The sequence below is a fragment of the Girardinichthys multiradiatus genome, chromosome 5, assembly GCF_021462225.1.
Source record: "Girardinichthys multiradiatus isolate DD_20200921_A chromosome 5, DD_fGirMul_XY1, whole genome shotgun sequence".
NCBI lineage: Eukaryota > Metazoa > Chordata > Actinopteri > Cyprinodontiformes > Goodeidae > Girardinichthys > Girardinichthys multiradiatus.
In genome coordinates this window covers 35,919,446-35,930,485 of record NC_061798.1, presented here as the reverse complement: position 1 = coordinate 35,930,485, position 11,040 = coordinate 35,919,446, and the positions used below count along the sequence as shown (strand labels likewise).

The 11,040-nt window shown below is 38.7% G+C and overlaps 1 protein-coding gene across 1 annotated transcript; it reads right to left on the bottom strand.

The window, feature by feature from the left end:
* Positions 1–5,153: 5,153 nt before the first annotated feature.
* wdr83os (WD repeat domain 83 opposite strand) lies at positions 5,154–10,997 on the bottom strand. The gene is made up of 4 exons (XM_047366079.1): positions 10,837–10,997; positions 10,148–10,253; positions 8,736–8,833; positions 5,154–5,458 (listed from the first exon to the last, which is right to left on the bottom strand). The coding sequence occupies exons 1-4, from the start codon at positions 10,884–10,886 to the stop codon at positions 5,392–5,394; spliced, it is 321 nt and encodes a 106-aa protein (XP_047222035.1). The 5' UTR covers positions 10,887–10,997; the 3' UTR covers positions 5,154–5,391.
* Between the last annotated feature and the right edge of the window lie 43 nt (positions 10,998–11,040).

The window sequence follows — 11,040 nt, the reverse complement described above, 5'->3', positions numbered from 1 at the left end:
CTGTAACCTCGCAGTTATGGAGCAAGTTGGCCTCAATTATAGCCGTTCCTTTAAATTGAGTTAGACTTGATTGCAATTAAATAAATGGTCAAATACTACCATCAGAGCAAGTTGTTTTGGGCCATCAGATTTAGAAAAGTGCTGACTAGACATGTGGATGATTCTTATTTTGTGGATACTAACTAGGATAAGACATTGAGATGTTCCTCGCTGCCTAAATGTGTGATTACCACTTAAAATTAAGAAGATACTTTAAAAAAGAGCGTCTTTCCAGTAGATTTGACATTAAGAATATCTACGCGAATTAAATGCTAAAGGCCATTTGACAAAAATAAATCAAGACTAAGTTTATTTAAGGTCAAAAAGGACAATGAGTTCACAGATATTTTTTAGACCTTTATCAGAGATGGGCCCACAGTAGGAGTTTGTTCCTGCATGCATGTCCAGTAAAAACGCACTAAGAGAGTAGCTATACAAGCAGCCTCACCTGTCTGTCAGGTGCTCGGCTCTCGGTGCAGTCCCGCTGGCTCTGGGAGTCTGCAGCCGCCCACCGGATCTGCGGTGGTCCCGAAACACTGCTGGACTGTGGAGCGGAGGCGGCTGGGAGCCAGTCAGCGGTGATGGGAGAACTGTAGCGGTGGAGGAGCAGATGGGAGGTATCCACCAGCAGAGGACGGGGAAACTCCATGTTCACAGCGAGAACATCCCGTCGGAAGTGATGCCCAATGCCCAGCAGAATGGAAACGAGATCCGACAGGACGATGCGACGCGAAACCCTGAGTCTTCAGAGGAAGATCTCGCAATTTTGAAAGCAGGATTTCGTCGGGGTGGTTTAATGTTTTTAGCAGGACTGCTGTCAGAGTGTGGACTTTCTCTCCAGCACCACTCTAAACACCCCGTTTCCCCCTCTTAGCTGTTCTCTCTCTCTCTCTCTCTCTCTCTCTCTCTCTCTCTCTCTGCACCTGCAGTCACTTTCTCTTAGTACCTCCCTCTCCTCTTATTTCTAATATTCGAATAAACTCATGTCACTTGGATTGCACTAACACCTTGAATGCACCATAACTCAGTTTTTATGTGAAAAGATGCATTATTTGACGTTTTACTGTTATGATCAAGCTACGGAACATTGCTTGAGTGAATAATAGTTGTTCTCTTTCTCTAAATACAACCTAGACGTTTTTTATTCTTTCCCCTTTTTGCAGTTTAATAATTTGCAGTACCCATGTCTAAAATACACAAACCGATACAATCTGTAGCCTATTAAAAGCCTTAAAATGTACTAAAAAACGTTATTTTCAGCATATTTTATTTAGAAGGGAAACAAAATTTCTTTTTTACAAAATCAATGGTCGCACAATTGTTGGCATTAAGCATTTTTAAAATGTAAACTTGATTGCAGTTACAGTCAACTAATTTTTCTGCAAATGACTAAAATACATAGTCACACAGGAATGCTCTTCTATAAACTCTTGCATCTAAAAATAGATAGATTAAATATTTATCCTTGAATGGAAGTGGTTTATATTTATATTTTGCAATACACAGACACAGATTAAGTTGTCATTTCAAACAGCTTTATTATTTGGGCGACTATAGCTCAGAAGTCATCTTGTAATCAGGAAGTTGTAAAACGTGCCCCTGGGCAAGGCACTTCAGCCAAGGCAAAAAGTGAATAAAAGGAAAGATCCCTTTCTTACGTTATGCTCCAACTTTGGGGAAATATTATGGGGAAGACTACAAGTACTGTCCTATTGGGGACATGGGTAAAAATTATGTATTACAAGGCTACCAACAATTGTGCCTCCTGGTATTTTGCTAAAGGTTTTTTCTTACATGGGTTTCCCTCAGATACCAAGAATAAAGGTACTGAATTAAAGGCTGGAATTTTCTAACTTATTCAGGAGGAGATAACGCAATGCAACAAAGGATGGATTTATTTTAAAGCTTTTGGACATGTTGACGGTGAGGGACACTAATAGACTCAACAGCATCATGGGAAAGTTTAGCCACATTATTGGAGAGGAACTGGACTCTATGACAGTGGTGACGGAAAGGAGGAAGCCTTCCAAAATAAAAATGATCCTGGACTTTTTCTCGCATCCACTCCACAATGTGTTGGACAGTCTGAGGAGCTCGTTCAGCAACAAACTAAGACTGCCATGCTGCTCCACAGAGCGACACAGGAGATCATTCCTGCCTATGGATAGCATACTCCACAACTCTGTACTATAAATGACACCTGGACAGCTGGCGACAAACATAATCGTTGTGTAATGCTTTATGTTCATTTGTATGTATATATTTATTTATTTTATAATAGACTTGGATTTTTTATTTTTTTTAATTGGGGTCTTTACTATTTGTTACTGCTCTTGTGGGGGGTGCAAATTGTAACAAAATGAATTTCCTCTTGAGGATTAATGAAGTATTTCTGATACTGATTGCCAGGGATGCCAGCAGATTTGACTGCCTCCTTATCGGTCATTCATTTAAATCAAACAAATTCCATGTTTGCAGTTTTTATTTAATTTTTATAGATGGGTGTTTTCTTTTCACTCTTATTCTCTCTTCATTTGTGTTATTTAATCGTCAATAAACTCAGATACAAATGGCAACCCCACCTCCTTACACTATTAGAGCACTGCATGCATATCAACGTTTGAAAGTGCTCCTCATGTGGAGGCATTTCTTCACAGCTTTTCTGTCTGTGTTCAAGGTAAAAAAAAAAAGAGATGCAGAGTCTGTGTGATATGAACAGCCTGTCAAAGCAAGATGCTGAACTCAGCATCTTCTCTCTCTCGCAGAGCTGTTCCCATCCACCAATAACACCTTACTCCTGAAAATTGGAGCCTTAAGCCATATACATCGCAGTTTCTCTCATACACAAGGGATTGAAATCTTGCAGCAGTAGTTTAAGATAAAGACCTTTAAAGGATCAAAAACGGAGCCTGAGTACAGCTGTTAGAAAAGTATCCCTACCTGGAACATCTTACGGAGAAGAATTTCTCCAACAAAACTCAGTGTAATTCCTAATTCCTGCTGCTGAAACAAGCATAGACCATTGAATGGCCAGAGACTGGATGAACCTTTAGTCTGCACCCACAAATTAATTGTCATGTTTATAATAAATTAACAGTGCCCTGTGAAAGTATTCAACCCCCTTGAACTTTTTCACATTTTCTCAACCATCTGAAATGGAATGTGAATAATATAAGATTATTTGTATTTGTACAAATAAAAATGTGCTGTACATTCGCATTAGGTATTACATTACTTGTAAAACCATATTTTGGTAAAACTGCTGCTGCAATTATCCTGAGGGTAGGTGTCTACGAGCTTTGCATATCTAGAGACTTACATTTGTTTTGCCCGTTCTTTGCCAGATAGCTCAAGCTCTGTCAGGTTGGATGCAAAGCAGCTCTGAATTTCAATTTTAAAGTCTTGGCACAGACTCAATTGGATTTGGACTCCTGTAGACTCAGGCAGTGGACATGAAAAAGACCATTTATCCTGAATTCATTTGTCATATTAAATAGTTTTTATTCAAGTTAAGCTGATCAAAAATGTTAATTCCATTTAAATAAAAGCCAAGAAGTAACTATAAAAATAAAGAAACTGGATTTATTTAAGTAAAGAGGTGTTAAAAGAGCTAAAGTCCTCTATAGCCTGATTTCAGAACTGCATTCAGTCTTTAAGGTGTACAAAACAGTTGTCAAGTTGTTTCAGAATGATTTTACAATTATTTAATATTTTATATCTATATCTGTTCAGTCTTTATTCCAAAAGCTTTGCTGAAAGTTATGAGCTCTGGAGTACAAGAAAAGGAAGCGGAGGTGTCCATAACGGGATTAAATCTGTGATTAAAATATATGTACTTAATATCTCATTGATTTAAGATCAAACAGGAAACAAAAAGACTTATATAGTATGTTGATCATGAAGGCCATAAGAACTTTTTCTAACCTCATGGCTTTAGTTGGGTTTTATGAAAACACTGTGGTCAGAGTGTGGTCCCCCCCTACAAAAGTAGGTTTTGTCTTTGTGAACAGTATATTTATTTTTCTAGGATTCAATAATGGTTTTGGCACGTAAAATCCAAATGCATGGACTGGAAGGCTACAAATGAATTGCCCACTGGGACTAATGAAGTTGTTAGAATCTGAATTAAGGGCTAATTTATTTATGATACTATGATGACATCTAGAGGCCTGTTGTCCAGCAGCCTTCTCTCATTTTTCTTTCTCAATGGGCAGGATATGATTATCAGATTTAATCAGAATCCCTTCCAGTTCATCAAGCACAGAACTTAAGATCTGTATTCAGCATCCTATATCGGCTTTAAATATTAAATTACACAGCCCACCAATTAACGTCCGAGGTAACTCAGTGTAATAGATTCGATATCCTTTCCTCCGCGAGGCATCAATAACAAAGGTACTGCTGGCGTAAAGAATAAAGAAAAACCACCATAATGGTTAAAGGGTGTGAGGTTTGATGGCTTGAAAGACAAACGACTCAGTTAGCAGTTTGAGTCAGGAGAAAATATAGTGGAGCTTGCTGAAACGTGGCAGAAAGCCATGCAACTGTGGTGCCCACTCGGCAAGGCTGCATCAGTCAGCCCTGGAGGGACATGAGTTATATGGCATTAAATCAGCCTCGCAACCAGCTGACTTCCAGGTTCGTGTCTGTAATCAGCAGAGTTACTCACGCAGTTAATGCAGGCGATGACTTCAACAAATGAGAAGCTGGAGGACAGACAAAATGTTACTGAGTAGCAGGTAGAACATCCAAGGAAAATGTGAATGCATTTATTTACTGTGAGGGTGGTTTTATTCTGAGGGTTTCAAACATTTTAGAACATTATAACCTTACAACATGGTACCGCCAATAGAGTTTATGACTTATTTTTACCGTAACTAAAAGGAAATGAAGGTTTCAACTCATGAGATCAATTCTGGAAAAATTAACATGGAAAAAACAGTAACCTGCAGTTGCATCAGAGCATTAATAGACGTTTATTTCTGGTCTGCCTGGTCACACTTTTTAGTCGGATAAATAATAAGATTTGATGTTTAAGTTTATACAAGGATATTATCATAAAATAAAGTAAAAACTAAATGGGATTCTACCCAAAGACCCACAGAAGACAGCAGTTCTTTACATAATTGGATAGCTTTATTCAGAACAGTATGCAAAAATCTACACAATCATATTCTAAAGATTCCATTAGCAACCAAAAAAAATCTTACAAGATTAAAACAGTAAAAAACATAACATTATTAAATTATTTTCTTTACTGTTTCTGTGGTTGTTGCAAATAGGACTCATTTCTTAAGGGGAGATTGAGGCAATGGTGTCCAACTGCTGCTTCCTTCTGTGATTGGCCCTTGGTTACCATGGGGGAGACATTGGCTGTGGGTTCTGGAGGTACGACATCACCACTGCTGAAATAGACAGCCTAAAAAACACAAAACAATAGACTTTTAATGTGTAACTGTATTGTGAGGTTCGGCAGAACTCCCGAGCAATGATATTTAGTTAACCTACTTTAAAGACGTCTTTCAGATGTTGTTCATACACAGATAAGAAGTGACATTATGACCACCAGCTTAGTTTTTTGGTCCCTCTTTTGTTGCAAAAACACTCCTAACTAACACACTTCCCTGAAGGTGTGCAGTGGTATCTGGCATCATGAAGTTGGCACCAGATCCTTTAAGTCATGTAAATTGTAAAGTCGGCTTTCCATAGATATAACGTTTTAAACAGGACATTCCAAAAGTACTCAATTATATCAGGGTCTGGGGAATTTGGAGGCCAATTCAACATCTCAAAATTGTTGGTCTACTCCTCAAACCGTAGGAAGCAATATCCTCCTGGAAGAGTCCACTGCCATGAGGGAGAAGCGATTACAGGTCCTTCTCAAAATATTAGCATATTGTGATAAAGTTCATTATTTTCCATAATGTCATGATGAAAATTTAACATTCATATATTTTAGATTCATTGCACACTAACTGAAATATTTCAGGTCTTTTATTGTCTTAATACGGATGATTTTGGCATACAGCTCATGAAAACCCAAAATTCCTATCTCACAAAATTAGCATATTTCATCCGACCAATAAAATAAAAGCATTTTTAATACAAAAAACGTCAACCTTCAAATAATCATGTACAGTTATGCACTCAATACTTGGTCGGGAATCCTTTGGCAGAAATGACTGCTTCAATGCGGCGTGGCATGGAGGCAATCAGCCTGTGGCACTGCTGAGGTCTTATGGAGGCCCAGGATGCTTCGATAGCGGCCTTTAGCTCATCCAGAGTGTTGGGTCTTGAGTCTCTCAACGTTCTCTTCACAATATCCCACAGATTCTCTATGGGGTTCAGGTCAGGAGAGTTGGCAGGCCAATTGAGCACAGTGATACCATGGTCAGTAAACCATTTACCAGTGGTTTTGGCACTGTGAGCAGGTGCCAGGTCGTGCTAAAACATGAAATCTTCATCTCCATAAAGCTTTTCAGCAGATGGAAGCATGAAGTGCTGCAAAATCTCCTGATAGCTTATCTGCATTGACCCTGCCCTTGATAAAACACAGTGGACCAACACCAGCAGCTGACACGGCACCCCAGACCATCACTGACTGTGGGTACTTGACACTGGACTTCTGGCATTTTGGCATTTCCTTCTCCCCAGTCTTCCTCCAGACTCTGGCACCTTGATTTCCGAATGACATGCAGAATTTGCTTTCATCCGAAAAAAGTACTTTGGACCACTGAGCAACAGTCCAGTGCTGCTTCTCTGTAGCCCAGGTCAGGCGCTTCTGCCGCTGTTTCTGGTTCAAAAGTGGCTTGACCTGGGGAATGCGGCACCTGTAGCCCATTTCCTGCACACGCCTGTGCACGGTGGCTCTGGATGTTTCTACTCCAGACTCAGTCCACTGCTTCCGCAGGTCCCCCAAGGTCTGGAATCGGCCCTTCTCCACAATCTTCCTCAGGGTCCGGTCACCTCTTCTCGTTGTGCAGCGTTTTCTGACACACTTTTTCCTTCCCACAGACTTCCCACTGAGGTGCCTTGATACAGCACTCTGGGAACAGCCTATTTGTTCAGAAATTTCTTTCTGTGTCTTACCCTCTTGCTTGAGGGTGTCAATAGTGGCCTTCTGGACAGCAGTCAGGTCGGCAGTCTTACCCATGATTGGGGTTTTGAGTGATGAACCAGGCTGGGAGTTTTAAAGGCCTCAGGAATCTTTTGCAGGTGTTTAGAGTTAACTCGTTGATTCAGATGATTAGGTTCATAGCTCGTTTAGAGACCCTTTTAATGATATGTTAATTTTGTGAGAAAGGAATTTTGGGTTTTCATGAGCTGTATGCCAAAATCATCCGTATTAAGACAATAAAAGACCTGAAATATTTCAGTTAGTGTGCAATGAATCTAAAATATATGAATGTTAAATTTTCATTATGACATTATGGAAAATAATTAACTTTATCACAATATGCTAATTTTTTGAGAAGGACATGTATAAGTCCATTATTGTTCCTTACAAGTAGTGAACAGCCCCATAGGCCCTATGGTATCCTGATCACACGGGACAACCTTTGCTCCCCATATGCATCAATGGGTTTTAGATGAGTCCCAGTTGTCTACCAATTACAATAAGGCCCTTGTCAGACTTGCTGAAATCCTTGCCTATTTTTCTGCTTATAATACATCAACTCTTAGGACAAAATGCTCACTTGCAGCCTAATGTTTCCATCCACTTACAAGTACCATGATAAAAAGAAACCACTTAATTCACTTCATTTGATCATTTGACTCATCTGCATATAAATTCTGCTGTAAAACTACAATTTTGTATATAATTGATGAGCAGTTATTCTTCAACAGAAAATAAATTGCATTAAAGAATGCTTTCCTTGCATCCTTATATGGTTGTATATATATATACATATATGTCTTAATTTCCTTTCCGGCAAATGATCAATAAGTCATTTACAGACATTTTAGCATGAAGAACTGCAGTTGGATAGCTGAGCTTCTGTTTGATAAATTCATCTAAATGTGTAAAGGGAATTTCATCCTATTAACCTCAATGACAGCCACCCCCCACAGCATATATACCCCATTCAGTCTTTCACCTTTGTTTAATGACACCAGAGATGCTAGAATTACATCTTGGCTTCTGACTAATGCCCTAAAACTGGCTTTGAAGCAGCTTTTACTCACACACATGCAGCCAGTTTACTGAGATCATTGCTTGGCAGTTTTTCTGCTGAGCCAATCGTTTTGCATTACTAGGCTATGAGTGCATTTAGTTCATCTGTAATACATCCTCATCGGGGCAATGGCCAGGCATGTTTTTCCTCACTGTAAATCTGTTTAAAAAACAACTTTTCTTTTTAAAGTAAAGCGGTCCTCTAGAAAGGTCAAAGTGAAAAGCTTTTCGATGTCAAACCTTGACTGATGCCCCAACTGCGTGCTAAACTAAATATCCCATTTAACTGCTTGAGCTATATAATTGAAGAGATACATGTAAAGGCACCTGTCCAATACAAGAACATTTTCCACAAATCAATTACAAATAAAAACAAAAAGAATAAAACATGAAGAAGATGGGGTTTTACAACATGTTATGGCACAACAGAAAATTATTGGTTTAATTTCACAACCTGATCAGCACAAACTTAGTGTATATAATTATATAAAATATACATAAATGGGGTTGGAATACTCACATAAAGCTGCTCATCATTTGTTTGGTGTCTTCTGAACTTCTAGAGTTTGCAAAGCTGATGAAGGAACAGTAGACGGCAATCCAGGCGCACCACTTCAGCTGAAGCACAAAAACAAGATTTAGGTTTGTGGAAATCTTATAATCTTATCTGGGCTTCCTTAGACAATTGCGAAATATGTAATTGAGTTTGAATTACTGGACTAAAATGACTATATATTTCTGTATATAAATTGGATCAGTTTGCTTTGCAAAGTATCTTGGGTGACATTTGTTGAGAATCGATGCAACTGAAACTGAATTGAAAAAAAAATAAAAAATGAAATTGACTGACTGATTAAATAATTTATTAAAGATTAAAGATACATTAATCAAACTAAATTTGCATCACAGATCTGTGTGCCCAAGTTTACTACAGGGTGCTGGTTGTTAATGGTGCCTCGTGTCAGTAGTTGTCCTTCATCCCTTTGTTTAAAGATGAGTTTACCTTTAATCTTCTAAATGGAACAATTGGAATAGACCAAGGTCTACCCTTCAGGTCTACTACTGAAGGGTAGTATGCTTCAAGCAAACACAGATCAACATACACTGAGACAAAGGACAACAGGGACAAGAAATATAACGATCTACACGTGAATTAAGACAAACCGAGAAATCGACTAATGACCAGAATTAAGACCATTTTCAGATCGAATGGCCCTAACCGATGACCGGCAGGAGGGACGGAAGGAGGGCGTAGTACTCAGAGAAGACCCATGGATGCATGGGGGTGAACGCGCAAACTCCATGCAGAAAGATGGGATTCGAACCCAGGACCTTCCTGCTCAAAAGGCAAAAGTTCTAAACATGGAACAACCACGTACCCTTTTTTAATGTATGTTAAAATAGGCTGCAAATAGCACAAAAGTCGTGGGAAGATATTTTAAAAAACAGTATTTTCTAAAGAGGCTCATCGTCTCTTCATTCAGGCCTCTGCTTTTCAACAGGGAGTGAGACTTTACCAGAAAACAGAAAATTCTGATACATTATAGCAAGATTGCTCTGTTTTATCCTTCTGAGAGTTCAACCTCCGTCTCCCATGAATCATACTGGATTTAGAAATGTTGGCAGCCTTTTGGAAACCTCAGAGGTAAGGGTCTACAATCTTTAGAAAATCTACAAAAACACTGCTTATTGCTAATAGAGGACAGTAAAGACATCTTAAATGTCAGCTCTTAATTAGTTTGTATTTGCTGAAAAATAGGACCAAAATCCTTATTTACAGTGAGCGTTGTCTCACAAACATGGTGAAACCTGATCTATGGTCATATTAGAAACTGTCATGGCAAGACAGCTAGGAAAGAATATACTACATGCCATTTATTCTAGTTTTAAAGAGAAATCCAAATAGTTTAAAGAAATGTGTCGTTTTTTAACCTTAAGCATGAGACCACACATGCTGAAGATCATGCCGAGCAGATTCATGTAGTCAGGAGTGGGGTCCTCTAGTGTGGGGTTGGTTTCTGTGCTGGGGGGTTTGTACCTGCAACAACAATAGCTTATATTACCCAAAAGAAATAAAATTACATTGTAGAAGTATTCCATATTTGTAAATTTTATTGTTTCACCCTAACCCTTATGTCTGTAACATAAAATGAAATTTTACCTATGTTTGATAGTTCAAAGTCTTACTACAAAAAAATGTGGCTATCAACCTTTCCTTACATGCTGCTGTACTGCCCTCTTGTGGATAGGCTTCCAACCATGTGAAAAATGAAAATAAATGCTTAAACTGCTACATGAACTCCTTTAAAAAACAACATAAGGGCACTGGTACAGCTAAAGACAGTTTGAACCGGTGAAAAATAAATTGTGACACAGAAAAGGTTCACATTATCACGTTGAACAAGATCTGGTGTAAATGCCACCTGCTTTAAAACTCCGACAGTTAATCAGTGTATAGTTATATTACATGTCGGCTTTATAACTCCGTATCACCTAACTAATACTAAGCCTCCTGTAAAGTCATCGCGATGAATGACTGGATTAGCACAAGCTAGCTGTTGTTGGTCAGCTAGTCCAATAAACTTAGCTTGTTTTGTGAAAAACAAACAGACAAAACTCACCTTAAAATCTTATTTTGTCTCCTTGGATCTGCAAAACTGTTGGTAGACATGTTTTGCTAAAAATTTATCCTGTGAGGAGATAACGGGAAGAATATTTAAAACTCCGCTGACAGACCCACAGCTGATCGTCGTCTGTGTAAAGGGGAAGAGACCGGGGTCTTTTTCCGGTTACTTTAAAAATAAAAGCTTTATGCATTGCATGGA